At 35.9% G+C, this 26,439-nt stretch overlaps 1 protein-coding gene across 10 annotated transcripts in view; it reads left to right on the top strand.

The window, feature by feature from the left end:
• lrp1bb (low density lipoprotein receptor-related protein 1Bb) overlaps window positions 1-26,439 on the top strand; it is a 308,080-nt gene that overhangs the window by 172,594 nt on the left and 109,047 nt on the right. For all 10 annotated transcript variants that reach the window (XR_007931607.1, XM_051905644.1, XM_051905648.1 and 7 more), the window contains 9 exons: window positions 6,186-6,266; window positions 9,168-9,338; window positions 12,223-12,402; window positions 13,951-14,151; window positions 16,404-16,649; window positions 18,395-18,592; window positions 20,147-20,351; window positions 23,299-23,463; window positions 23,856-24,100. Coding sequence is in view for 9 of the 10 variants with exons in the window: in XM_051905644.1 (XP_051761604.1) it covers window positions 6,186-6,266; window positions 9,168-9,338; window positions 12,223-12,402; window positions 13,951-14,151; window positions 16,404-16,649; window positions 18,395-18,592; window positions 20,147-20,351; window positions 23,299-23,463; window positions 23,856-24,100 (1,692 nt within the window). In the remaining variant the exon portion in view is untranslated. The remainder of the gene's footprint in view (window positions 1-6,185; window positions 6,267-9,167; window positions 9,339-12,222; window positions 12,403-13,950; window positions 14,152-16,403; window positions 16,650-18,394; window positions 18,593-20,146; window positions 20,352-23,298; window positions 23,464-23,855; window positions 24,101-26,439) is intronic.

Below are 26,439 nucleotides of genomic sequence, written 5' to 3'. Positions count from 1 at the left end.
TCGCATTTGCACTTGTGCTATTTGGAACAAAAACAACACTTGTGTGATATTGCACTCGTTACTCACGTGATATTGCTTAATTATATCATATTATATAAATACAAGACAAAAACTCATACAGGGGCCTTTTTTCCTTGATATCTTAAATTTTAGGGCCATTCCAACAAATTCATCATCAATCAACTGTATGAAATGTCAGATGACCTACGTAGGACTGGGGCGGGGCAGGAGTGTTAAATGCGTTAATAATTTTAACGCATTATTTTCCCCCATTACTAATTCATTAAATTAACATGTTAAATCAACAGCCCTACTCTAAAGGTATGTCTTTGCAGCCCACTCTTATATTATTCCTCCACCAACAGCTACATGTCAATGTTCAGACCCGAGTACAATGTTAACCATGTACATTCTTCCAGCCCCAGAGTCTGTGCTTTTAGAAGCAGAAAGGAAATGGGAATTAAACTTAGATGCAAGAGCTTTTAAGAGTGTGGCAGTAATACCAATCAGAAATTCTCTGATGTTAAAAGCTCACCATAACTAAATCCCAGACCTTGAAAGCAGACGAAAGGAAATGACACAGGGCTTTGAGAGGAAATGACCCAGGAAAGTTACCACTGTGAACTCCCACAGTGAAATGACTATTCAGAACAGAACGTGAATTCTGGAAATGCTGGGTAAGACAGGAGACCCTGAAGAGTCTCTTCTTACACAAGCAGTCTCAGTCAAAAAACATTTCTTTGCAATCAGTCCGTATGAAAAGAAGGCACAGAGTCTGTTTTTTTTTTTTTTCCTTCCTTTTTTTCCCTTATACTATAAATAAGTGCAACAACTTAATTATACTTGTGTATGTTTTCTTTAGGGAATATTATTTAACTGTTAAAGGCGATGGGTGTCTTTTTTTTTTTTTTTTTTTTCTTAAGCCAGAAACTAATCTGACTAAACTAAACCATTTTAAAATGCTGGACAGTTGTTATTTATTTTTTATTATTTATTTATTTTTTACATGTCAGCCTCATACCATCTCTAGCTCTCTGTCATGACAATTGATGCACATCCTGTTTTCTGTTGACTATGCACAAAAATCAACATTCGAGCATGTGATACATTGTTTCCCTAGGGTCCCTTTACGTTTATATGTACATTTAAAAGGTCTGTGTAAATGCATCTTTTCACGGTATCATGGTTTCATCATATATCACTTTTCCTTCCTGTCATTTTTACTCCCTCGAGAACAAAATTTAAAACTTAAAACTCTTGTGCCACTTTTCTATTATGCTATGCAGTAACAATGTAGCTTTCTGGGTTTCTGTCACCAAATGCTGCAAATTGCTCAAAGTGGCATTGTCTTGGTTACCTCTGCTGTGTCTTAGGCTGCCTCAGTACACTCTTGCACAAACACTCTCATTGTAAGCAGTAATTAGAGTGCATGCCTGACTTCATTTAATCGTAATCAAGCTGGGCCAAAAGACGTAGAGCTTCACTGGCTCCCACAACTGCACTGCGCACAACACCTAACATGGTGACGCTTAGCTTGCTGTGTGCTAATTACCATTCTCGAAGCATTTTGCAGCTTTTAAAATATGTTTTGCCTTCTTACAATATTGGTATTCCAGTGTAGCTGTGGCATTTTGGTATTAGCCATCACTGCCATAAGAAAAGGAATGGTTCATCCAAATATGTGCATTTTGTCATCATTTACTCACCCTCATTTCATTTTTTTATGTAAAAAGTTTGAACTGCTCTTTTCCATGCATTGAAAGTGGATAGTTAATACCACCAAGCTACAAAAAAAGGAACTTTTGTGTTTCACAAAAGTAACAAATAATAAATGATGACAAAGTTTTCATTTGGGGGTAAAATTGACCTTTAAACAGGACAATAAAGTAATTTCCTATGGATCTTCAGTATTTTCTTTTCTTTTTTTTTTAAATTACGAAAAAAAATTTTTTTTTTTACAAAAATTTAGACTATGGTATGTCATGCGACTGTCAGGTTAGGCCTATGCTCCGATTCAAAAAGAAACAAAATGTGGGATTTATTATCAAAGTATTCAAAATATAATATAAATAAATTTGATGATGATGATGATGATGATTATATTGTATTATTAATATATTTATGTAATGCATATGTATATGGTATTTATATGTATATCATATTTAAATATCATTAATATACATATTAATATTTAATATTTTTGAAGCCCTTTTTCTCAATTTAAAGGGATAGTTCACCCAAAAATGAAAATTCTGTCTTCATTTACTCCCCCTCAAGTTGTTTCAAACCTGTAAAAATTTCTTTGTTCTGCTGTACACAAAGGAAGATATTTGGAAGAATGTTTGTAACCAAGCAGATCTCGCCCCCCATTGATTGCCATAGTATTTTTTATTTTTTTCCCCCTACTATGGCAGTCAATGGGGGGCGAGATCTGCTTGGTTACAAACATTCTTCCAAATATCTTCCTTTGTGTACAGCAGAACAAAGACATTTATACAGGTTTGGAACAACTTGAGAGGGAGTAAATGATGACAGAATTTTAATTTTTGGGTGAACTATCCCTTGGTACTATAAATGTAAAATTTCATGTGGTTTTAATGTAGAAATTTTTGCTTCTGTTTTATTTAATAGACAACAATACTAGCTTGTTGAAGACCTATCTTGAAGATAGGATTGTATTATAATCTAAGAGATATGAACTCGAACTGCCACTGTCTACTGCACAGATTCATAAGTGATTTTTTTCCCCGTCAAATCAGATTTCACTGGGCAGAGTTATTACCCCTGCAGTCTCACTTCCTGTTGTTGAACCTGATCTATTGTGAAAACTGGTTGTTGAAAGTAGTAATTGCCAAAGTCAGGGGACTGGAACACTCTGTTGTGAAATTTAGAAGTGGGATTTACTGCTGTCAACAATAACAGCAGCATGTTCTGGGAATAAATGTTCAAATACAACTTTTTTTTTTTCTTTTATTTGTTGACTCAACTGTAATCTTGACTTGTAACAGTCTCCTAGATTAGCAACACTTCGAATGATGTGCTTTCCACTGACTTCTAAGAGTTCTTATTTGTGCTGGCAAAGGTTTTATTTGTGAGGGAAAAAACAATTCCCTAAAAGTAATTTTCTCTGGGAAGCCCTTGGGATCTGTTATTTCTGAAATCTCACGTGCTTCATTTACTGCTGTTCGTGTTTTAGAGATGTCACTCAGTGGAGCAGAATTGCATCTAAAAATGGTGAATGATGCCGACACATATTCTAGCAACTTTTGCTTAATTTAGTATTAATTTTCATGGGTTCTATCCCAATTACTATTTTATGGCCATCGTATGATGACTGTTTAATTGTTCTGTAATGAAACAACATAAATATGCTTAATTTCAAAGTCTCCTAAGCGTGCATTTTGTTGTTAGATGAACTCTCTGCTTAAACACACACACACACACACACACACACACACACACACACACACTAGTTTCTATGTTATATGGGGACATCCCATAGATGTAATGATTTTTATACTGTACAAACTGATAATCTGTCCCCCTACACTAACCGTACCCTTAACCCTACCCATCACAGAAAACTTTCTGCATCTTCACATTTTCATAACACTTCATTTAGTATGATTTATAAGCTGTTTTCCTTATGAGGACCTTTTTTTTTTTTTTTTTTTTTTTTCCCTTATGGCGACCACCACATTGCACAAATGATAAGAGCTGCCATTTATGTTTCATATGAGAAACATCAAACGGCAAATGAAACGAAAATTAAACAAAACAGCGCTACTCATTTGAGCTGTGCAGGACAGACCTGTTATCAGAACTGAGCAATAACAGACAGCGCAGTGCGAGAACAGTGTGCACCGATCTCGATCACGTAAGACTGCTTACTACACAATACACACCGCTGGGAGAACCAGTGAGAAAGCGTTTGAATTTGCCGCAAAATTAATAACATTGCTGCGAGATTTAGTGGGAAGCATTCAAATTCAGCGCATAATTCTCTGCTTTAGACCACGGATATCAGATTAAATAGCGCTGATGTGGAAACCAGGAGAAACACTGTGCCGGACAAGTTAAGGCTCCCCAGTCCACAAATCACCATGGATTTAATGTAGTGACGCCTACTGAAACTATGGTATTGTGGCAGAAATACTCAAATGCATTTTCATTATTAATTTCAGGGTTCATGCAAACTTTTGAAAGTGAAATTCAGGCATTTTTCAAGGACTTTTTAAAGAGCTTCACACTTTTTCCAGCACTTAAAAGCTCTAAATATTATCCAATTTTATTGTTATTTTTAATGTGATGATTTGTAAAACTAAAAGTTTAAAGATGAAGGAAAACTAACACTTCTAGGCAAACAAAACTTTAAAAAAATATATTATTAAACTTAAATTACCAACAGAGAAGCGCTTAATGACTCTCTAACATATGGAAAAGTAGGAAAAGTCTCATGAAAAACAAAAACTTTTTCATATTGTGACTGAATTACACAGAAAGAGCGCTCTTTTTATAATCACTGAAGCTGTCGGTCAGTTCAGTATGGTACATTTAATAAGAGTGGCATATTTACATTTTTCCCTATAAAAATGTTTTTGTATGTTACTGTTAATAAGATAATTTTATCTACATCTCAATTCAAGCTCAGTGCTTTTTTTTTCCAATGAATAACCATGTAATATTATTAGTAACTGCACTTATTAATGCAAAACAATAGTAATATGATTAAATTACCTTTAAACAGTCCTTTAAATTACCTTTAAAAAACAGCGCCACCTTAGGTAGAACTTAGTGGCACCAGTGCCACTGCTCTCAAATGTTAGTCTGGAGCCCTGCCATGGTATAAATATAAATAAGAGGGATTCAGGTAGAGCATCATTTTGATTAAAATACTTTCTTATTATTATTTCATACTATATGTAAATGTATGAATTGTAATCTATTCTATAACAAGAAGCTTGTGCATTCAGTCACTTCAAGCCATTAGTCATAAGTTATTACCATTGTGCCCATTAGTACAGCACTTAAGCCTGGGATTCTCTAAGGGAACTATCAATGTTCATGGTAATGATGTGAAAACAAAATGATTGGTTGTGTGGACTACTTGTATGATTACTCATAATAATACTTGTTTGTTTAGAAATTAGTTTCTTGCTAGAACAATCAAGCACAACTTGAAGACATGATAATATATGGCATAGGGCCTGTTACCAAACAAAAACATCAAAGAACATATAGTACACTAATAACAAATGCACCGTTACACAGCCATAATTACTTTTCGTAAGTTGAAAATTGTTTCATCTGTGCATATGCACATACCTGGTTGAATATGTGTGGGGGTTTCTTGACTGAGCTAAGAGACATTTTAAAGAGAAACAGATGTTGTTTCACCACTGCATGTCATGTCGCTGTTCCTACATGCAGATGAGCTGTGATGTATTCACGAAAAGGTATAACGAAGTACGAGACAAGATACTTATGTTCATAATCTTGCAGATTGCATTCATCAAAAAAATGTGCCGGTGCTTTTTTTCCATAAACTAATCCTTATCTTTAAGAAAGAAAAATCGATTTTCACCAAAGGCATTGTGATACACAGGTTAATAGCAAAAGCTGCAGTAATTCATAATGTTGAAACAATAACCTTTTGATATCTTTAAATCAACGCTATAGTAAAGCGCACAAACCGTGCTATCGCATTGCTGGTGTGTTATTGCTTCCTGGTGAGCTCTTATTGCCTCTGACTGTTTTCCACTGCATCTGTGAGGTCTCGTTTTTCCTTTGTTTGTGATTTCTTTTCATTAACCTTAGCTAGAAAATAGCAATAATTCACTGTGACATTTTGCATGACCTTCAGGGTGTCTTGGTTTCCGCAATACTAGCACTAAACCCCTGTGGTATGAAAAAAAAGTGCTGCAGGAGAATAGTTACAGGTTCAAAAACTTGCAAGAAACTATGAAATTTCCTGAGGACAAAAGAGCCTCCAAATTTAATCTATTAGCATGACAGAGCAATCTGTGCCAGGACAAACTTCTTTTGCAATTTTTCAAAGCTAAAAGCTAAATGAAAAATGGGTTTTCTTCTCCAGTGTATCAAAGAGACAATGATGTATTGGATGGGGTTCAAGCGTCAGGGTTTTTGTGGCGAACATTTCTTACGCTCTTTCTCTCTGCTCACAGCGTTCCCAACCTGCGAAGCTCTCAGCCAGTTCAGCTGCGCTAATGGAAGGTGCATTAGCATGAAGTGGCATTGTGACTCAGGTGAGTGTATCCAGAAGTAAGAAAATACTTTACCATTTGCTTTACTTGCTCTTCCATTTAGCAAGATGATATATTAGCCTATATTCTTGGGAGCTGATAAAAGAAAGCCCGGCATTTTAATTCAATTAAGTCCATTGATCCTACTGTCCAGTCTTTTTTTGTTACACAAGAAGTGCATCGCATTAATAACCATTAAATATTCACAGATTATTTTATCTGAAATATCTCCATTTCAGATCAACGAGGGTGTAAAATACAAACCTCTGTAATTTATTGCCGGCCCCCAAGGTCTGCAATACGTTAGTGCAGCACTCGATCATCATCACCAATAAAACCTGCTCTTTTTATATCTGTTTTTCTTATTTCTTTCTCTCTCCTGCTTTTTTTTTTTTTTTCTTTTGTTTCTCAAATGAGATCATTCAGCCAAGGTCAGCATATGGAGGCGGTATTTCTTATCCAGGGTCAGGGCCTTCGGATACCTTGCTGATTTTTCAGTACAAAATGAGGCTTGGCGTAATTTGATGCCCTGAAGACTCTTGTTTGAAAAACTCCTGTGGTGCTGTCCTCTGTTTTTGTCATTTCAGTTCCTAGTATTGTGCAACAAACCATGAGGCACAACAGGGTTAAAGACCCCCTAAAGGAAAATGTGCCATTTTCTGGTACCAAAGTGTATGACAATCATAAAATCTATTTATTTTTATTGTATTTTGATGGAGCAACACACTTTGTGTGACAATACATGAAGCCCAACCTCATACACTGTTGTTCAAAAGTTATTAATACTGGGTGATTCCGTGTCAAATCAAACAAACTACCCCTTGATTTTGTTAATGTTTTTTTCTGTAGAAAGACAAACGTAAACAGTGATGAAAGCCAAAATATAAAAAGTCACAGATGTATATTTACAGAGTAATCCACTATTTTGTAGAGGGGGGTCAAAATGACAATTTTCACCTGAGATTTGGAGACAAATTAGAGGGGTGTAAAAACGACTTTAGGAAGCATTGTTATTTTATTTTTACACAGAGATTGGTAGGTCTATTTGTAAAATCTGTTGACTTTAGCAATCTTTGTTTCATTATACGCCAACACTGACAGTTCAAAAATGGCAAAAAGCACTGCTTGTGTTTTTTGCCTCACGTTTGCATTCCTGTAACACAAGGAGCATTAAAGATATCTTAATATCCTTTTAGATTCTAGTTCTTAACAAAATTTCCTTTTGGTATCTTCATTTTAAAGGCCCTACATATAGTTCAATCCCAGAGATATTGAGATGTCAATTTGAATGTGTTTGAACTCTTTGTAGCTTTAGAAGCTGTTAAAATGAAAAAAATCCCTTCTTCCAAATATCCCTAAAACTGATTGAAATATAGATTATTATAAATACACTTGGAGAGCAAGTTAATGTGCCTCAACCATTTTCATTGGATTTTTGGTAGAGAGTTATTTTTTATGCAATTCTTTTGATAGAGGGAAACAAGATACATTTCTCAAACATGTATGTTCTATGCAACTGAGTTGATAGAAAAACAAGAGATACATTTCTAGTTTCAACATTATTTGTTCTTCAGATGTTCCGCTTTAAAAGGAAAAAAGTATCAGCTATAAGCAAAGTGACCCACATTTGGTTTTTGACCACTGAAAATGTGTACAATTTACCAATTTACTCATGGAGACTATAGTGACCATCGATCTGTTGAGGAAATACAGTTGACGTGTCTCAAAACTGTGTCCCTTTCCCCAATTGGCCACACCCCCAACTGTCTAACTAAAACACATTGACATCATAGGTTCAGCTCACCTCATTACATCATTAGTGGAAAACAGAACATATATACATATTTATACATAAAAACATATAAATTCATACACATATAACATTTAAACAAAATAATTCTCAGGCTCCTACAGAGACGCATTAAGATCTCCATATCTCTGGGAATAAACCTTCGAGGGTCTTTAAAATGAAGATACCAAAAGGAAAGTTAGTTAAGAATCAGAATCTAAAAGAATATTAGGATATCTTTAATACTTCTTGAGTTACAGGCATGCAAACTTGAGGTAAAAAAAACACAAGGTTTTTGCCATTTTTGAACTGTCAGTGTTGGCATATAATGAAACAAAGATTGCTTAAGTCAACAGATTCTACTAATAGATCCACCAATCTCTGTGTAAAAATAAAATAGCGATGCTGCCATCTTTCTAAAGTCATTTTACACCCCTCTAATTTGCCTCCAAATCTCAGGTGAGATTGTCATTTTGACCCCCCTCTACAAAATAGTGGATTACTCAGTAAATGTGCATCTGTGACATTTAATATTTTGGCTTCCATCACTATTTATGTTTGTCTTTCTTCAGAAAGAAATATTAACAAAATCTAAAATTTGAGCCGAGGACGTCTGGTTGAGTTGACACTGAATGACCCTACTTTTATTCAGCACAGAAGCATTTAAGTGTATCAAAAGTGAGAATGAAGACATTTATAATGTTACAAAAGATTTCTATTTCAAACATGTGATTTTCTTTTGAACTTTCCATTCATAGAAGAATCCCCCCCAAAAAACATCATGGTTTCCCAAAAAATATTAAGCAGCACAACTGTTTTCTACATTGATATTAAAAATAAATGTTTCTTGAGCAGCAAATCAGCAAATTAGAATGATTTCTGAAGGTTGGGATATTTCACAAAATTACATTTTTGTTGTATTTTTGATAAAAACAAATGCAACCTTGGCGAGAGACTTTTTTTTTTTTTATAAACAATAATAATAATAATAAAAATCTTACCAACACTTAAACTGAATGGTAGAGTATGTGGACACCATACTGTCAAAAGTTCTCTGTTGCAATGAGTTATTCTGATACTAATTATGCATGACTGTCCTGTATTTGTGATTATAGATGATGACTGTGGAGACAACAGTGATGAAGCAGGCTGCATTCACTCCTGTGCTAATGGGCAGTATAAGTGCAACAGCGGCAGATGTATCCCAGATCACTGGGCCTGCGACGGGGACAATGACTGCGGGGACTTCAGTGATGAAAATGTAACTTGTGCTGGTGTTGCCCCTGGTAGGTCATCACTTTTCTCTTTTTGCCTACCTTATGGGACATGCATTTAGGTAATTTTGACTAAGTGCTTACGGGATGATTACTATAAAACTGAGCTCTGTCTGCTCTATTTTTTTTTTTTTTTTTTTTTTAATGGTTGGTTAAGATATGCATGTGTCAGACTGATATATTTTGCCTTTGCATCTATTGTGAGCACCATTTTTAAGTTCTAAAATCTGTATAAAGGCCCCTGCATTCTGTTCCATTCAATCATCTGCAAGGCGTCTAGATTTGATTATATTAGATTTAACTTTGTCATTGTGCAAAATACAGAGCCAGTAAAATATAGTTAGCACCTAATCAGAAGTGCAAATAGTAATATAGCATATAAATAAACTGCAAATGAGGCGTAAATGTCATTATAGTGTTCAGCAAATGATCTCACTGACATTACTGCCACAGACTGAAAATCATCATGTACCATTGTGTCTGTGCAACATTGCTGTCCAAACTTTAATCAAGACCACAAAATGGAGATATATTGCCAAAATTTAACAATGAAAAAAAAAAAGGTTTGAATTTGAAAATTCAGAAAAATTGTCTTTACATCTATCATTGCTGTCATTTCTGAGTACTCTGGTACTTGTGGACCTCTCTAGTTACAGTGTATGCCATATAAACACATCAGAGTAATCAAAGAGTGTTTAGAGAGGTCGAATTTCCCTGTTAAGTTCATTAAAAACGCATTTGTGTTCGTTTCTGTACATGAACAACTTAACCAACCTACCGAGTGGTTTCCAGAGAATCTGTTTAACATGACTAATTAGCAGACTAACAAAGAGCCGAACGATAGCGATCAAGTCAGTGTTGCTTGTAATTGCCTTGGTGCAACGTCCCTAATTTGGGGAACACAAGTTTAAAACTTTCTCTCTTTTTATACACTTGACAGATCTAATCTTATCTGAGCTCGCTAGGGAACCACCTTACAGATTTGAATCTTTTAATCTGCTGTAATTACCTCTGAAAGCTGAGGCCAAGTCCTCCAATGCTTTCAGCTCACCAGCTTGTCACAGAAATGTTGGAGCCATTCATCAAACGGGCTCCTGACAGAGGTTCTCGGCTCCTGTCCGTCTCTGAGGGTTTGTCCGGCTCATATCCTTCCAGCACAGGGCTCAGATAACTGTCTAACACATGCTCTGTATGTGTAAAGTGGAGGAGACAATGGTAACTCTCAGAATTAGCCTTAAGCAAAGCAGGGGGCCTTTTAGTCTTTAAAGGTTGGTAATGTTACCAGCTGTCTTTTTTCAGCAGGCCATTTGTTTTGTTTGATGGTAGGTTGGGGATTGAGGTAGGTTTGGTGTATAAAAATGTTTTTGGAGTATGTATTTAACTCCTGTCAATAGTCAAGGTTCAGAATAAAGCAGAAATTGATAATTGAGGCAGGCTACATAAAGAAGGCTTTTCTTTTGTGCTTGTCTTACTTTTGAAGAAATTCTCACCCTTGTCCTTTGCGTTGAAAGCGCACGAACTCTTTAAGTATTTGCCAGGGTCGGGGAGAATATTTAAATATTTATTAATGTGACAAGAGGAAATCTTGAAGCATACTTGATACATCTCAGCCAGTTTAACATTATTAAGGCTAGCTGAAGTAGTTTAAACATAAAGCATCTGTGAGTTTTAAAAAACGATTATGAAACCTTCTATTTTTTTAGCCTTTCAATTTCTAATACATTCTTAAGGGTTCCATTAACGAGTCTTTTATTAATTTTAAGTATTAAACATTGTTAAAAAAGTATTCTTCTATTCCCAGTTGGTGAGATAATTTCAATTTTGTTTTTATTAGAAGCAGCATAAATTCAATAGTTGATTTAATTTTTTACGTCTTACAGTTAGCTGTAAGCTGTATGTGTTAGAATCACTATTAACCAACTCATTAGAAGAGTTTGTTTAGGAATTGGATAACACTGTTGGCTATATATGTGTTTGATTCACTAAAAAGAACAGATTCAGGGTCATTTGTTCGGGACTTGGACTACACATGTTGTGCTTTACATGTTTTATTCACTTAAAAGAACTTAAAAGACTCATTTGTGCTGTGTAGGATTACAAATTTAAGAATCTTATAGTCAAGTAACAATAGCACCAACTAAATGTTTATGTCCCCATGAATTCAAATTTGACAATTCTTGTTTTGTTTTTTTGTTTGTTTGTTTGTTTGTTTGTTTGTTTTTTTAATGGAATATTGCGGTATTTATTATAAATGATTTATTAATGCACATCATAATTTTTGTTTAAAAAATTAATGTGCCCTCATGATGATATTTTTCAGCACGAGGGTGGGACAAGCTATCACTCACATGAGATCACAGCAATAGCAAACAAGGATCCAATTATCCAATCAATTCCCACTGGACAAAATCAAGTCCCACCCTACTTTTTTCTTTTTCTTTTTCTCATTCAACAGGATGTTTCACTCAGATATACTTTCAGTCCAGTCCTGTTCTCCATATTGATAGAATACATACAATCTTTATTCAAATAGCATGTTCTCAATAAAGAATCCAGCTAAAGATATATCTGAATCTCCTGGTCTTTGCTTCTTAGTTTCATACAGCTGGAATTGGACTACATTGGTCTTGGTGGTGTTTGTTTGATTCATTAAAAAGAACTGACTCATTAAAGTCATTTGTTTGGAACTGGAATTCACTACTCACACTGTATGTGTTTGATTCCCTAAAAAGAACTGACTCATTAAAGTAATTTATTTGGAATTTGACTACACTGGTCACAATGTATGTGTTTGATTCACTAAAAAGAACCAACTCATTGGAGTCATTGAGGAATTGGAACACCTCAGGATCAATCTTTTTTTTTGTGTGTGTGTGTGTGTGTGTGTCATGTCCAGCATTGCCTCCTGTGGAATGCAGTGGAGAGGAGTTTCACTGCCGTGCTGATGGGACCTGCATCCCAGAGCGCTGGCGCTGCGATGGGGATAAAGACTGTGAAGACGGCAGTGACGAAACCAACTGCAAGGGCGTTAAGAGAATGTGTGATCCCCAGGCAAAGTTTACCTGCAAAAGCTCAGGTAAGCCTACCAGGTGTTTCTCAGTACCAGTAAGTCTGACCCCACATTTATTTCGTACACTGACCTACTGCTATATTTCCCCCTTGTTTTCAATATAACGTGTCAAAATTGTTAAATTCTATGAAGCAGTGGGTGATATTTTATACCATGATGTCATCCTTGAGCTTTCAGTTATCTTTGCCTCCTGCAAATTGAGTTGGATGATAAATCCAGCCTGTTTTTCGTTACATGGTGCAATCCTTTGCAATGCTAGAATTTTGTAACTTGTGAGCTTGAATGATTTGTACTTCACTGTGATGTCTATTTTGGTAGCAATGCCATTTTTCCATGTTTAGAGTTAGCTATTATGTAAAACTATAAAGGTGAGATATGTTATTTTTTTGCCACTAGCTTCGCTGAATGGAAAATTAAGACATCTCAAGGTTTCCCAAACATTCCTCGGTCTGCTATTGGTCAATCAAACAGACAGTCCCACCCATAAGTCACACCTTTGGTTGAGCCAATGATGCTTTGTTGAACTGGATGCTGGATCAAACAGAATAAAGTTTTGCTAACACTACAGAGACAGTGCTTACACTTTTCAAGAAATAAACCTATGAATATTGCAGCTTACTTGCAATTTTTTTCAGCATATTAAGCTGCAGTAGGAGAACTTGTTGAATGCATTGTAAAAAGATGTCACATCTCACCTCTACACAAAAAAGGATTACATGCAGTGTTTCTTTTGAACATATTTTGCAGTAATTTGTATCTATCAAAAATTTTTTCTCCACTCAGACCATAGTGAAATCAATCAACATGGGGCTTTTTGATGTTGCAGTTGCCGTAATTGTAAATGATTGCCTTGAAAAGACATCTAGAGCCAAACCATAAAAGAGCTCAAGAATTGTTCGTTGTTTAGTTCTTATCCCTTTTGATGTCAAAAATGTGCTAAAAAAGCAATGTACACCTTTTCCGGACCACTGCACTGCAGACCGAATGCCAAATCCCATATCATTTTGACAGGCTCAGAAAAGTGTGTTCACCTGTTTATTTGATTGTGATGGTAGACTGAACACAAGGGTTAAATAATGCGTTTTCAATGTTGCAAAGTGTAAAAGTTTAAAAGTTTGGAGTCAGTAATTATTATTAAATTAAAAATTATATTTAACAAATATATTAAGTTATTTTTAATTGTAAAAATATTTAACAATATTACTGTTTTTTGATTAAATAAATGCAGCCTTGGTAAAACTTTATTTTATTTATTTATTTATTTATTTTCAAAAACATAAAAAAATCTTACCAGCCCCAAAGTTTTGAACAGTAATGTATGTTCCATAATAAAAATGTTTAAATAATTGTTGCAGTTTTGATAAAATGAGTCTCTGAGGGTTAAATGAGCTGACACTTGCTAAAAGCTTCTGTTTGCATCTGACGTCACCTCGGCTTGACGTTTCGCCACCTTTTAAAATGTACCCAGATTTATCTTTATGCTCACCTACAAACAACAATTTAAGGCTGACAGCTTGATTTATTTAGAGGTCTGACTGAATGTTGTGTCCCAAGGGAAGTGTATCAGCAAGAGCTGGGTGTGTGACGGCGACAACGACTGTGAAGACCGCTCAGATGAAGACTCGTGTGAGTCCTCCGTCTGTAAGCCCCCTACTCAGTCCTGTGCGAATGACTCCAGCACCTGCCTGCCTCCCACCAAGATCTGTGACGGGCGAAATGACTGCGCTGACCATTCGGATGAGGGCCCTTTCTGTGGTGAGTGCATGCGAGGTTTTGATTAGAGCCTCATCTGCTGTACTGTTCCAAGATTTTAAAAAATTGATCACTTCAACTCTAAATTTGGATTGGATGAGGCATGTTTGAAGCCATTCTGAATAAATGCACACCTGTGACTGCAAATTCTACATTGAAATGCCTGTGTTGCTTGGCAACTGTAAATAGATTGCAGTTAGGATAATGAACTCTATTTTTCTTTGCAGAAGAATTATCAATTCCAATTATTATTATTATTATTTGTATTAAAATACCAATTTATTATTATTAATTGCTTTTTTATTTGTTGAGCATAATTGGCTTTTGTCACATTAGCAAAAACAAAACAAAACAAAAAACACTTTTCACAAAAAATCACAGCTTTACAATGTTTTTTTTGTAAGATCCTCCTTTAGCCATGATAAAATCACTGTAAAGCAGTGTTTTATTGTATTATTTACACTTTATTATTGATATATTTGATTAGCAAAAAAAAAAATAAATATATATATATATATATATATATATTTTTTTTTTTTTTTTTTTTTTGCAATTACCAAAAAAATATTTTTAATAGGCCTGGCTTCTTGTGGTGTCACACTGTATTTGGACAAAGTTTGTATACGCCCCTGGATACAGTAAACAATGAGTCATTAATAATATTGTGGATGTATTCCTGGAAAAGAAAGACTGTACGTTTTAAATGTGAATGTCTGCTAAAGTAAATTTTGTCCGCAGAGCTAACAGACATGGTCTAAAAGTCTTTGATTTTTTGAATTCATTCCGCCTTTAATTAATGCAAGTGTCGCAGTACATATTTATCACTGGGTTCATAATGCTTGTGTTCACAGCCTTTATTCACTGTACACCCTGTGACTTAAGCTATTAAACTGCTGTGGTATTACGTGAGGTCTAGTGCATTCTGCAAGAAATTTGGATGGATTGAATTAGAATTAGTCATGTGGAGCAGGTCTATCAATACACAGGAAGCCAAACCATGAAACAAGGCAACTAACCAATGAGAATAAAATACCTGAGCAGTATAGATTTGAATTCATACACTTGAGCAAATCAATATGTATTGTGTTGATCTCTCCATGGGTGAAAAGATTTTAGTATACTGTGTTTGTGCATACACTGCATGTCTCTCAGGGCTACTTGAATCTCTTTAAGGTGCATCTTTGAGCAAGTGTAATGGAAAGCCAACACATGCTCTCTAAGCTAAAGACAGGGAAAAAATAAGGCCCTTCTGAATCAGAGCTAAACATGTGGATCTGTTTGCCTCTGAAGCCCTCACTGGGGAAACTGTCTCCTGAGAGTCACCGATGTATAATTCTCTCAGAATGCGACTAGACAAACATTTCAGTGACTTTCAGTGCATTGCTAGCACTCACCCATGGGAGCCCAACATTCATGTTTTGAGGATGAGGTGTATTATCTGTCTGACTAGACCTGCTTTTGGCTTGGGCCTCTCATTGCCAATTAGATGGTGCCAGTGGACCTTGAGGGGGCTGACTGACTCAGACCAGCGCAGCAGGGCTCAATGCCATTTGTAACCTTTGGGAAGCAGCTATTCTTCACCTCCATATAGACTTCAGGGTCCCCTGTGAAGAAAATTCAATTCTCTCTTACGGCCGCAGAGGGGATCATCATAATCAGTAGAGGCAAAGAGACCTTGGAAAGTGTCATTTTCAACAAGCTGTGTTTTCCCTCCCCTTTGTCTTTCTCTCCTAAAAAGGACCAGGTGCTTCAATGAAAGGAAAAAGCTTATCCATTAGAGATGAGAGACTAAGAGTACTGGCACTTGTCTGATCCATTCTGAAAAGAGACGATGTGTCGGAGACCCAGTTTTCATTTCTTTTAAACTGACGAAAAAGCCATTTTCCACCTTGAATGAGTTTATTTGGCCTGCATAGCATCTGGAGTCGGTCATCATTCAGATCTGTGGATTCTCATTGTATCTTCCACATGAATAATGTAATTACTTGCATAACTTTTTTTTTTTTTTTTTTTTTTTGGACACTTGGCGGGTGATGTTGATTAGGTCAGTGTAATGGCATAATGGCCTAGTCAAGAAAGACACACAAATATTTTTTAGATGAAGAGCGATAAGCTTCTAGTCTTATGCAAATGTTCAATTCCAAACCAAACCTTTTCTGTTTCAGTTCACACCTGTTCAAACATGGCTTCATATCACCAGCTTTTCAAACAGAATCTGTTTTTGTCCTTACTCATGCTGTTCTTGTCTGTTCCAGAGAAATGTTTGCAAGGTAATGGAGGCTGCAGTCACCAGTGTGCAGTGATCCCCAGCAAAGGGGTGGTGTGTTCATGTCCCACCGGACTCCATCTAGGCTCTGACAACCAAACATGCGAGACAGTGGACTATTGCTCTGCTCACCTGAAGTGTAGTCAGATATGCGAACAGCATAAGACCACTGTCAAGTGTTCATGTTATCCTGGCTGGAGCCTTGATTCAGATGGAGAGAGCTGCCACAGCACAGGTATTTAAATTTCCACAGGTTACCATAGAAATGTAATAAGGGATTCACCAGTCCCCCAAATACAAAAAGTATTTCAGTTTGTTCCTCACACAACACTTTTGGTGTGTGTATATACATATGTGTGTGTGTGTGTGTGTGTATATATATATATATATTAATTAGGTGTGTAACGGGACATGTATTCATCCCGAACTGTACGATACGGACGTCACGGTTCGGTTCATGCAGTTAGATGACGAACACTGCCAGTCACAGGTGATCCACACTCCAATCCTGAAGGGGGCACACTTGGAAGTGGTCGCTTGAAAACAAGTCCTCGAGATGCACGCACTCGTCAAATGTGTCTTTCTGTGCTCACGGACAAAGGAGAATACTTTGAAAGGCTCGCAAAATGTGATGCACTACTGTCTGTTCAAAATAAAATAAAATAAAATAAACCTAGCATTGTGGATTTGTTCCTTTGTCCTGTAACAGTTTAAGGTCCAATTCTCACTATTAACTAGTTGCTTATTAGCATGCTTATTACTAGGATATTGGCTGTTTGTTAGTAATTATAAAGCAGATATTCTGCATGACCATATTCTACATCCCATAATCCTACCCAAGACCTAAACTTAACAACTACCTTACTAACTACTTATTAATAAGCAGTAATTAGGGGTTTATTGAGGAAAAAAAATAGTAATTAGTTAGTTAATAGTGAGAATTGGACCCTAAAGTAAAGTGTGACCATTTTTCCTATTGTACCGAAATTGTTACGATCCGTGACCCCAAAACCGAGGTACGTACTGAACTGTGACTTCTGTGTACCGTTACACCCCTAATGTAATGTATACCATATATATATATATATATACTGCTATTTTCTTGTGCTACAATTATTTCAGTTTGTTCTTCACACAACACTTTTGGTATATATACTATACATATTTATATATATATATGAATATGCACAGTATATATACCAAAAGTGTTGTGTGAAGAACAAACTGAAATAATTGTAGCACAAGAAAATAGCAGTATTCATATAGACTAATTATGATTCTCAGTGAAATAACTTCACTGTGCATTTCTGTCCACTCATAGTGGATCTGTCCATGTTACACAGCAATAAGAGCAACAGTAATACAATGACAGTGGGATACGCAGACAGGAGCTTCCCATTGAGAAGCTAATGTCTTTACAGCAGCATGCCTGCCAAATGCTTTTAAATTGTCTCAGGGAATCTGAATTTAGGTCATTAGTCAGAATATGACAACAAGCATCTGTGTGGTATTTTATGGATTTAGTGTCATATATAGCTCTTGAGAGTAAGTTCTTGTTATAGACAGCCACATTTATAGCTCTCAGCAGGCATCTCCAGTAGAAAAGATTTTTTTTTTCTTTGGTTGTAGGGGTGATGTTGCCTAGTAGATACAGAGAAGGACTGGAAACTTTATTAGAAATGAGATATATATATCTCATTTCTAATATATTAACCTCATAAGACCAGAATCTTTTAAGGCATATTTCACCTGCTGCTTGGATTGCACCTTTACTAAAGACTACTCGAGTGTAAAACAACATTATCCTCAGGTTTTTCTAGGAGAACTGTTCCTGTAAATAAAAACGTCAGCTAAAAGACTAATTAGGGGTTGTGCATATAAAAATGTGCATGGCTGACACTTCAACACAAAGCGCAATGCTCTTGTAACCTCTAATGCACAGGTGTGGGGTGTTAATAATCAATTTGTTTTTTCTCCAAGATCCCTTTGAGGCTTTTGTTATCTTCTCTATCCGGCATGAGATCAGACGAATCGACCTTCATAAACGTGACTACAGCCTGCTCGTGCCTGGCCTACGGAACACCATCGCTCTCGACTTCCACTTCAACCACAGTTTGCTTTACTGGACCGACGTGGTGGAGGATAAGATCTATCGGGGAAAGCTCTCAGAGACCGGAGGTAATGAACACCCAAATTGATGTCCCATCGCCACTCAGCCTTTGTTTAACCTAAGCTTTAGTTCGAGTAGATATTCTATTTCCCAATTCCTAGTACGCAGGTCACGTCCCCAGAATAGTATCGCAATACAGTATGCGTTGTGCGTACAATGACTCTTTGAATGACGCGGAAAACCTCTGAAGAAACTGCTGAATACCCTTGTATTGTTTTGAAGACTATTTTGAAGCTGCATTAAGCACACATCTGAGTCTCTTTCTCAGAGGAGCAGGCCCCCAGTGCAGCTATTGCTCTCTCCTTTTGTTAGAATTTCATAAAGCCCTCTACAGCTGAGAATAATTGCAAACAACTGGATTATAGATAGCTGAAAAAAAAATCTTGTTTACTGCTGAGGGAAAACTTCCTTTTCTTTAACATCAGTGTTTTCTTTTCCAGAGTTATTTTATTTTCAGGAACCCTGTTAAAAAGACCAGCAAATGTTGTGTTGTGGATGCTGATCGCCTGCTTAGGATGTTGGTATGCTGGTGTCCATACCAGGCTAAATAAATAATAATAAATTATTATAATAAATAATAAAAAATAAAAATAGTTTTGAAGAAAGGTTGACTTAGAAAGTATTGAGTATGGGCAAAACTTTCTTTTTTCTTTTTTTTTCTTTTTTTTTTTTTTTTAACACATCTTTTATGTTTCATAGAAGATAAAAAGTCATACATGTTTGGAACCAGTGTTATTTTAGTATTATTTTGAATTAACTATTTTTAGATTTTCAGGGGGGTATTCCAGAAAGCAAGGTAACTTACCATCACACATACCCTAAACTCCAGAAATACATTATATATATATATATATAAAAAAAAAAAACGCATTGAGTGCAGCAGATCCGAGATGAGTGAGATGAGGGCACGTATGCGCTGAATACCTCTGAAGTAAACTAACCCTGGAACATAACTTGCTCTGGAGCTGGTTATGTTCAGAGAATAAGTTGCTATGGCTACTTACCCTGAAAGTTGCATCAAGTTTTGAAAATGAAAGTTGAGGTTACCCGCTTACTCTGATTAAACTTATCTAGGTAAGTCACACAACCTGCTTTCTGGAATACCCCCCAGTTTTTAGTTTAAGTTTTAGTCATTTGCGTTAATATTTTTTTTATTTTATTTTTTTTTATTAGTAATTATAATACTTCAATTTAAACTTATTTAAGTTAGTTGCCAATCAGTATTTCTAATTTTCAACATGTAGGTTATAGTTTATTTAATCAATTTATTTTATTTTTTACCCAAAAAGATTTTTAATAGTTTTAATTTTTGAGTGAACTATCCCTTTAACTAGCAAGCTTCCTTTGGCCAGCTTCATCAGAAAGACCATGCCATCCATGACTAGAGTAGCATAAATCAGCATAGCAGTGCGTTCTGGTCCGAACTGGTCTTTTCAGCAAGGAGTAGCATTTTGAAGAGCTCAATACTTCAAAAGAAAGTTCAAAACGACCAGAATGCTTTGCTGTGCTGAATTTGAAACCCAGTCCACCCTATGAACTAGCGCGAGTGGTTTGTTTTGTAGGTGTGACCGGGGTCGAGGTTGTGATTCAGCACGGTTTGGCCACCCCAGAGGGACTTGCAGTGGATTGGATTGCAGGAAACCTTTACTGGATAGACAGCAACTTGGATCAGATTGAGGTGGCCAAGCTGAATGGGGAAATGAGAACGACTTTGATTGCCGGTGGCATGGAGCACCCACGAGCGCTGGCTGTAGATCCAGGACAGGGGTGTGTATTAGTCTCAAACAAAATTTACCACATCCTAATTTTCTTTTCTTTTAGTTTGAAAAATTACTCTGCTTTTCTTTTTCACAGTCCCTTCAGCAACGCTCACAGCAGCGAGAACAAACAGTGAAAAAAAGTTTCATTCCTTTTTTTGTCGTAATTTGTCCTCATAGAGACTATCTTGGGTGCATAACAGAGCAATCATATTTCAGGGGACTTGTTTGTCATCTATTACTAATGATAGTTCTAGAATAACGCGCTGCATCTTGCTGTTTATTTGTTGTGTTCCGTTTCTTTTTTTGTCTCCTTACTCTCAGCTGTGCTCTTCTCTTGCTCAGTTCTACATTTCTTATGGAGGCACGCTGGGGGGAAAAATGTCTCAAATATGACAGCATAAGCTTGGGAAAGTCACACGATGATCCCAGTAGCATTTGAGAACCTTGAATAATGCTCACTGACAATAAACAAAATACGAATAGAACCGCAAATATTTTAGTAATCAAAAGCTTTTCACAATATGCCAAAATATTTATTTAATTTTGTTAAAATTAATTTTAATTCATATAATTTATTGAAAAAACCTTTTATCCACATTTTGCCAAATGAAGGCTATAACAATAAACTAAACAATTTTTTTCTTTTTAATTGATAATTAATTCTTAAATGTTTTACATTCATTTAATATTTAATAATTTATTAAATAAACACTTTGTTTCACATCTTGCCAATTGAAGGATATAAAAATATTTTTTTATCATTTTAAAAAATTCATTTTTATTCAAAATTATGTACGGTTACATGTTCTATTTTTGTTTCGAAGTTTAATGGTAACTCACTGTTAGGACAGACTTTTTAGCAAAAATTAAATGAACAGCATTAACATTTAAAAGTATAACAGCAAAAGGTAAATGTTGGAGAAAAACAGCTCATCCTCACAATCTTGTCAAAGCACATGACAGAGTAGCCTGGTGCGTTTAATATGAAGAAGAATCATATATCCAGCCTGGATCCTTTGTAGAATCCAGCTTTTTGTGTGGTCTCTTTTTAAATGTTTTTAATTATACAGTGATGCTTTTGACGGCAGATTTTTTCACAAAACAGCACAGAGGCACAAATAATAGCTCGTTAAATCATTTTCAGTATCAGTCTTTATCAGTTTTTATCATTTTGTTATGTATTCATATTGTTATACAGCTGAAACATTTTTTACAAACCCTGTGAGCAATAGAGGAGAAATGTGATATCCCCACAGTCCAGCTAGAGCTCATATTGGCGCTCAGTTGGATGAAATACTGTAAATTATTTCACTGAAAGCTGAAAAGAACAATTATGGAAAATATTCAAAGACTGATTTCACACTCAGCAGCGTGGCACATATTAAAATGAACCAAATTCATTATAGTTACTCTAAAAAAAATGCCCCTCACAGCTGTGTCATGGAGAGGTGTGTTGAAAATGTAGTTCTGAAGGGATTAGCTGTCTTTGTAATTAGCAACTCTTTTATTTATTGAAAGCCTGGTTTAATGACTGTATGCTACTGGCCAATTAATTGGACTTCTAAAAAGAAGGAGGCTACATCCTTGTAGCAATGTTCATGTGAAGCCTTTTTGTGCTTACCTTCCATGGTCCTTAAACATTTGGCTGACAGTTTAATTGTTTTTGATGTCTGACACAGGAACATGATCACACATTTCATTAGCATATGAGCTTGATGCAAGTATTTAACATTTTATAATCCCCATAATACCCTGATTAGAATGTGCCCTTTGCTTTCATGCCACCCCAGAGAACTGTGACACCAGATTCAATGAACCCTCATGTTTGACATTGACTTCACTAGCAGACAGTTTCCTTAAAGTATCCATATAAAAATAATCATTTGAAATTAATCTACAATTTTACATTTAAATTTTTAATTTGTAATGATGTAAAGCAGCACTGGTTTAGGGCAGCATGGGATACAATAGTTTACTATTAGTTAAATTACTCATGACAACTCAATAGTTAAGTGTCATCATGAGTAAACGGTGAAAATGACAGTAAAATAAATATTTTAAGCTGTATTTTAGAAGTATTGGTGTTTTATTAAGAAGAATATTATTTTGACTTTTAGAATGTTTACACTGATGGACTAAATGGTTAGATATGGTGCTTGACAATGTGTTCAGATGAATAGTTTATAATCAGGGATTGAAATTAACACCCCCCAACCCACCAAATGCGGGTGAAAATCTACTGTGGCGGGTAACGCATATCAACACACAAGCCAATTTGGTGGGTTATGATTCATAAATTATGTTCTATCACTTTGAATGGCATCATTATCAGAGCACTTCCCCCCCCCCAAAAAACCTCAAACATTAGCAAAACAATGCATAAACTACGTAGAGAGATGTATGAGAGAAACGCCACGCAATGCCACATCTTTAAAATTTGAACACATTGTTGTCTATGACCATACGCATTCCGGTGGCACCACTCGGTGTCTATCGAGATGTCCAAGGCACGGTGCTTTCCGTATGGTATGCGCTGCTGGATCCCTAGGAGACAATTAAGAGGTCACTTTTTCTAACCCGTTCTCATAAATGTTGCATGTCCAAGACTTTTAGGCAAAAAGCGCCCTTGCGTCTTTATTGCTACGTGCAGGCAATTATAAGAGAAGTCACAGAGAATTTTTTTATTTCTATTTTATTTTATTTGAATGGTATCTGCAAACAGTGATTGACTGTCGTAAAGCTGAAAGCAATAAAATGAGTCAGAATCAGACTAAATATATTTAAATCTAAACCGTGACATTGATAATCTGGTTTGTTTCTGATCATTTTATTTTGGCTAGTAGACGTTCTGAATGGCTGATAACCTAAAAATGTAGTAGCCAAATTGGCTGATGAGTGAAAAAATTAATTTCATACCCTATTTATAATCATTAACATTTTTATTCTCTGTGTAGCATTCTTTTCTGGACCGACTGGGATGCCACTTTTCCTCGGATTGAGGCAACGTCAATGAGTGGGAGTGGAAGACATGTTGTGTACAAGGACATGGAAATAGGAGCCTGGCCTAATGGACTCACCCTAGACCATCAAGAAAGGAGAATAGTGTGGACAGATGCTCGGTAAGGACAAAAAATAGATTTTGGTGCACATTACAAGAAGCATTGAATTTAAGGCAGAATAGTTTAGCTTAGATGTTATGTTTTTTAAGCAATAATAAATACATTTTGATGGTTATTAGTATTTTTTGTGTAAAAACTCAATCATTCTATAAAACAACTTAAACATTTTAAATTTAAATCTAAATAATGAAATTATGGTTTATTGATTCACTTTGAGTGCTTGAATCATATGCAATAATTGCATGACAAAAGCAGTTTTTCAGAAATGAAAAAAAAAAAAAAAAGTGTGCTTATACCTTCAGAATTTCCCTCAGGAAGTTGTCATCATTGTAACATCTTGTTGATATGGGCATAGAGTGCCGGTCTCACCTCATGTTTCTCTTTCCCTTCAGCTCAGATGCAATATATTCTGCCCTGTACGATGGCACAGGGGTCATAGAGATCCTCAGGGGGCATGAGTACCTGTCACACCCGTTTGCTGTGTCTCTCTTTGGAGGCGGTGTGTACTGGACAGACTGGAGGACCAACACTTTAGCCAGAGCGAATAAATGGACAGGCCGCAATGTAACTGTGATCCAAAAGACAAGCGCCCAGCCATTTGATCTGGAGATATACCATCCTAGCCGACAACCTCAAGGTGGGGCTTTAATTATTTACATTTATTTCCATATCATTGAACATAATGATATTAAACTATTCTATTGATTTAATAGCATCAAAATTAAATATTATTGATTTTAATTTGTTTAGTATTATTCAAAGAAATTATTAAATATTTCTTTGTTTACCTGCATGTCATGTGACCGTTATCTGACATCAGTGAACATGCAAATGTGTAATTAATTTGTTGAAATGCAGAAACAAAAAACAGAGAATAATGAATAATAATAAAGAAAATAATGATAAAATCAAAGAATAATTACAGTGCTATATACACTAGCTTCATGCTAAGTATTTTGCTTGAACTAACTAGACTAACAAAACCTTGTTGCCATAGGGACAACTTCTGTTTATTATACTTATAAAAGGCATCACAGATTTCTTGAAAATTGCTGGAGGTGTCTTGGCATGAAATCCGAAGAGAAAATCACTACTGAAAAATATCACCCTTACTGATGCTGATCATCCAAATTTTCTGTCAGAGTGTTTAAACTCTTATTTGACACTCCTTTTTCCTGTTAGCGTTTGTACCTCATTCTGCATGCAAAACACATCACAGCAAGCCTTGCAGTTTTCACGTTGACCTAACATGCTTAGCTACACGTTATTGTAAAAAAAAATAATATGATCCGCCTATGTTCTGGAGACAGAAAAATTTTCCTGCATGCTCTGTGGGATGAGGATTCATTTGAGCCGAATCCCGCTGATTGTTCATTTATTCTGCCAATCTGGAAGCCCAAATGGCTCTGTTTGAGAGCAGCAGAATAATTGAAAAAGGGGGTCATGCAGAGCGTAAGCAGGCCTGACGTGGACTCAAGATGGGCTCTTTCCTCAACCCAAATTAATTTTAATTGTTTCATGGTACAGTGTCACACAGGGCTTTGTAGCCAGTGAGGGCAGCAGATTATCTTCTGTTAAACAGACAGTGGCCGCTTGGATCTTAGAAAGAAAATTGGAAAAAATATCATTCAAAGATTACGTTTTCTTTTTAATGGACAGATTATGATTAAAAAAAATCTGAAGTTGACAGTTTGACCAAGTCTCTGTTACTAATTCTAAAACGTCACTTTAGAACTGGTAACGAAGGAATGTTGAGTCCCTCCATTGAAACTCATTGTATTTTGTATAGTATTAGAGAGAGAGACAGATCGCCTGAGCGAGCATTACCTGTGTTTGATATAACATTCATTCTTCAGGCCGATGTCCATAATATTATATCCATTATATAAATCCATTTGAATGTCTGCTGAGGAAAGCGATCTTTGTATTTGTCCTTTTTACAGTGAAGGGAATTTTCCATACCAGCACTAAAACAACATCCTTTGTTTACAAGTCTCTTGCGACTGACTGACTCATGCACTGAAGTATACGTTTGCTGCCATCTAATGGTGTATTAATGTAACTTTCACTCAATTCATAATACGCACTAATGGACCCTTTCACAATACCAAATACAACATATTTATATAAAATAATATTTATTGAACAACAATATTTAAATGAACAACAATAGCCATTATAAATGACACAGGAAGTAAACACAATTGTACAATTCAGTCAAACGTACAAAAGCAGTGCTCTACAGGATGTAAGTTAAATATAACCTCAATATTAAATTATTAAATTTAAATAGCCCAATTCAATTTGATCAGGAACAAGTAATAGATTAATAATACCAAAGATTGCCCGTTTTGTGTACCCAAAATGAATTATATCTCATGTTTAACCACTATAAAAGCCAGCGGCAAATCCCCGAAACACTGGCCGAGATGAAGCTGTTCTCGGCGGGTACACGAGCACTGAACGGCCGCTGACGGCCGCATCTCCGAAAACGTCTAAACAAATTGTAAAATAGGTGCTATGATTAAATATGAGTCACATATTTCAGGTCTAAACAACTACATTCTCGCCTAAAAACCTTAAAACTACAGTTCATGGTACAACAAGTGTAATATTTGTAAAAAAAAATATGGCGGATTTGCTCAACCGCCATGACAGTCGCTTCAATATGTATAACTTGTCTCTGAGTTATCAAAATTGCATTTTGTCATTTCTAAAACATTTTAACAGAAGTTGTTGTTATTGCCAAGCATGCTAGGTGTCCAGATGCCCAAAAATGTAGCCACATGCGAGTGTTCATCAGCCGAAATAATCTGATTTGCATCATTTCAACCAGCCCAAAACTGTAGGGGGCCCTGCCAAAACGCCTTATGTCTCCTGCCACAGCACCGGCAGCCGGGTGACTGTTTTACACCGATAAGTGTCGACAAATTGTGCTACATTGCCACAGAAGCCAATAAGTATGGCTAATCTCAT

Source organism: Ctenopharyngodon idella, chromosome 9 (assembly GCF_019924925.1).
Source record: "Ctenopharyngodon idella isolate HZGC_01 chromosome 9, HZGC01, whole genome shotgun sequence".
Classification (NCBI taxonomy): Eukaryota; Metazoa; Chordata; class Actinopteri; order Cypriniformes; family Xenocyprididae; genus Ctenopharyngodon; species Ctenopharyngodon idella.
The sequence above is the reverse complement of the archived record's forward strand: the minus strand, read 5'-3'. Positions and strand labels throughout refer to the sequence as shown.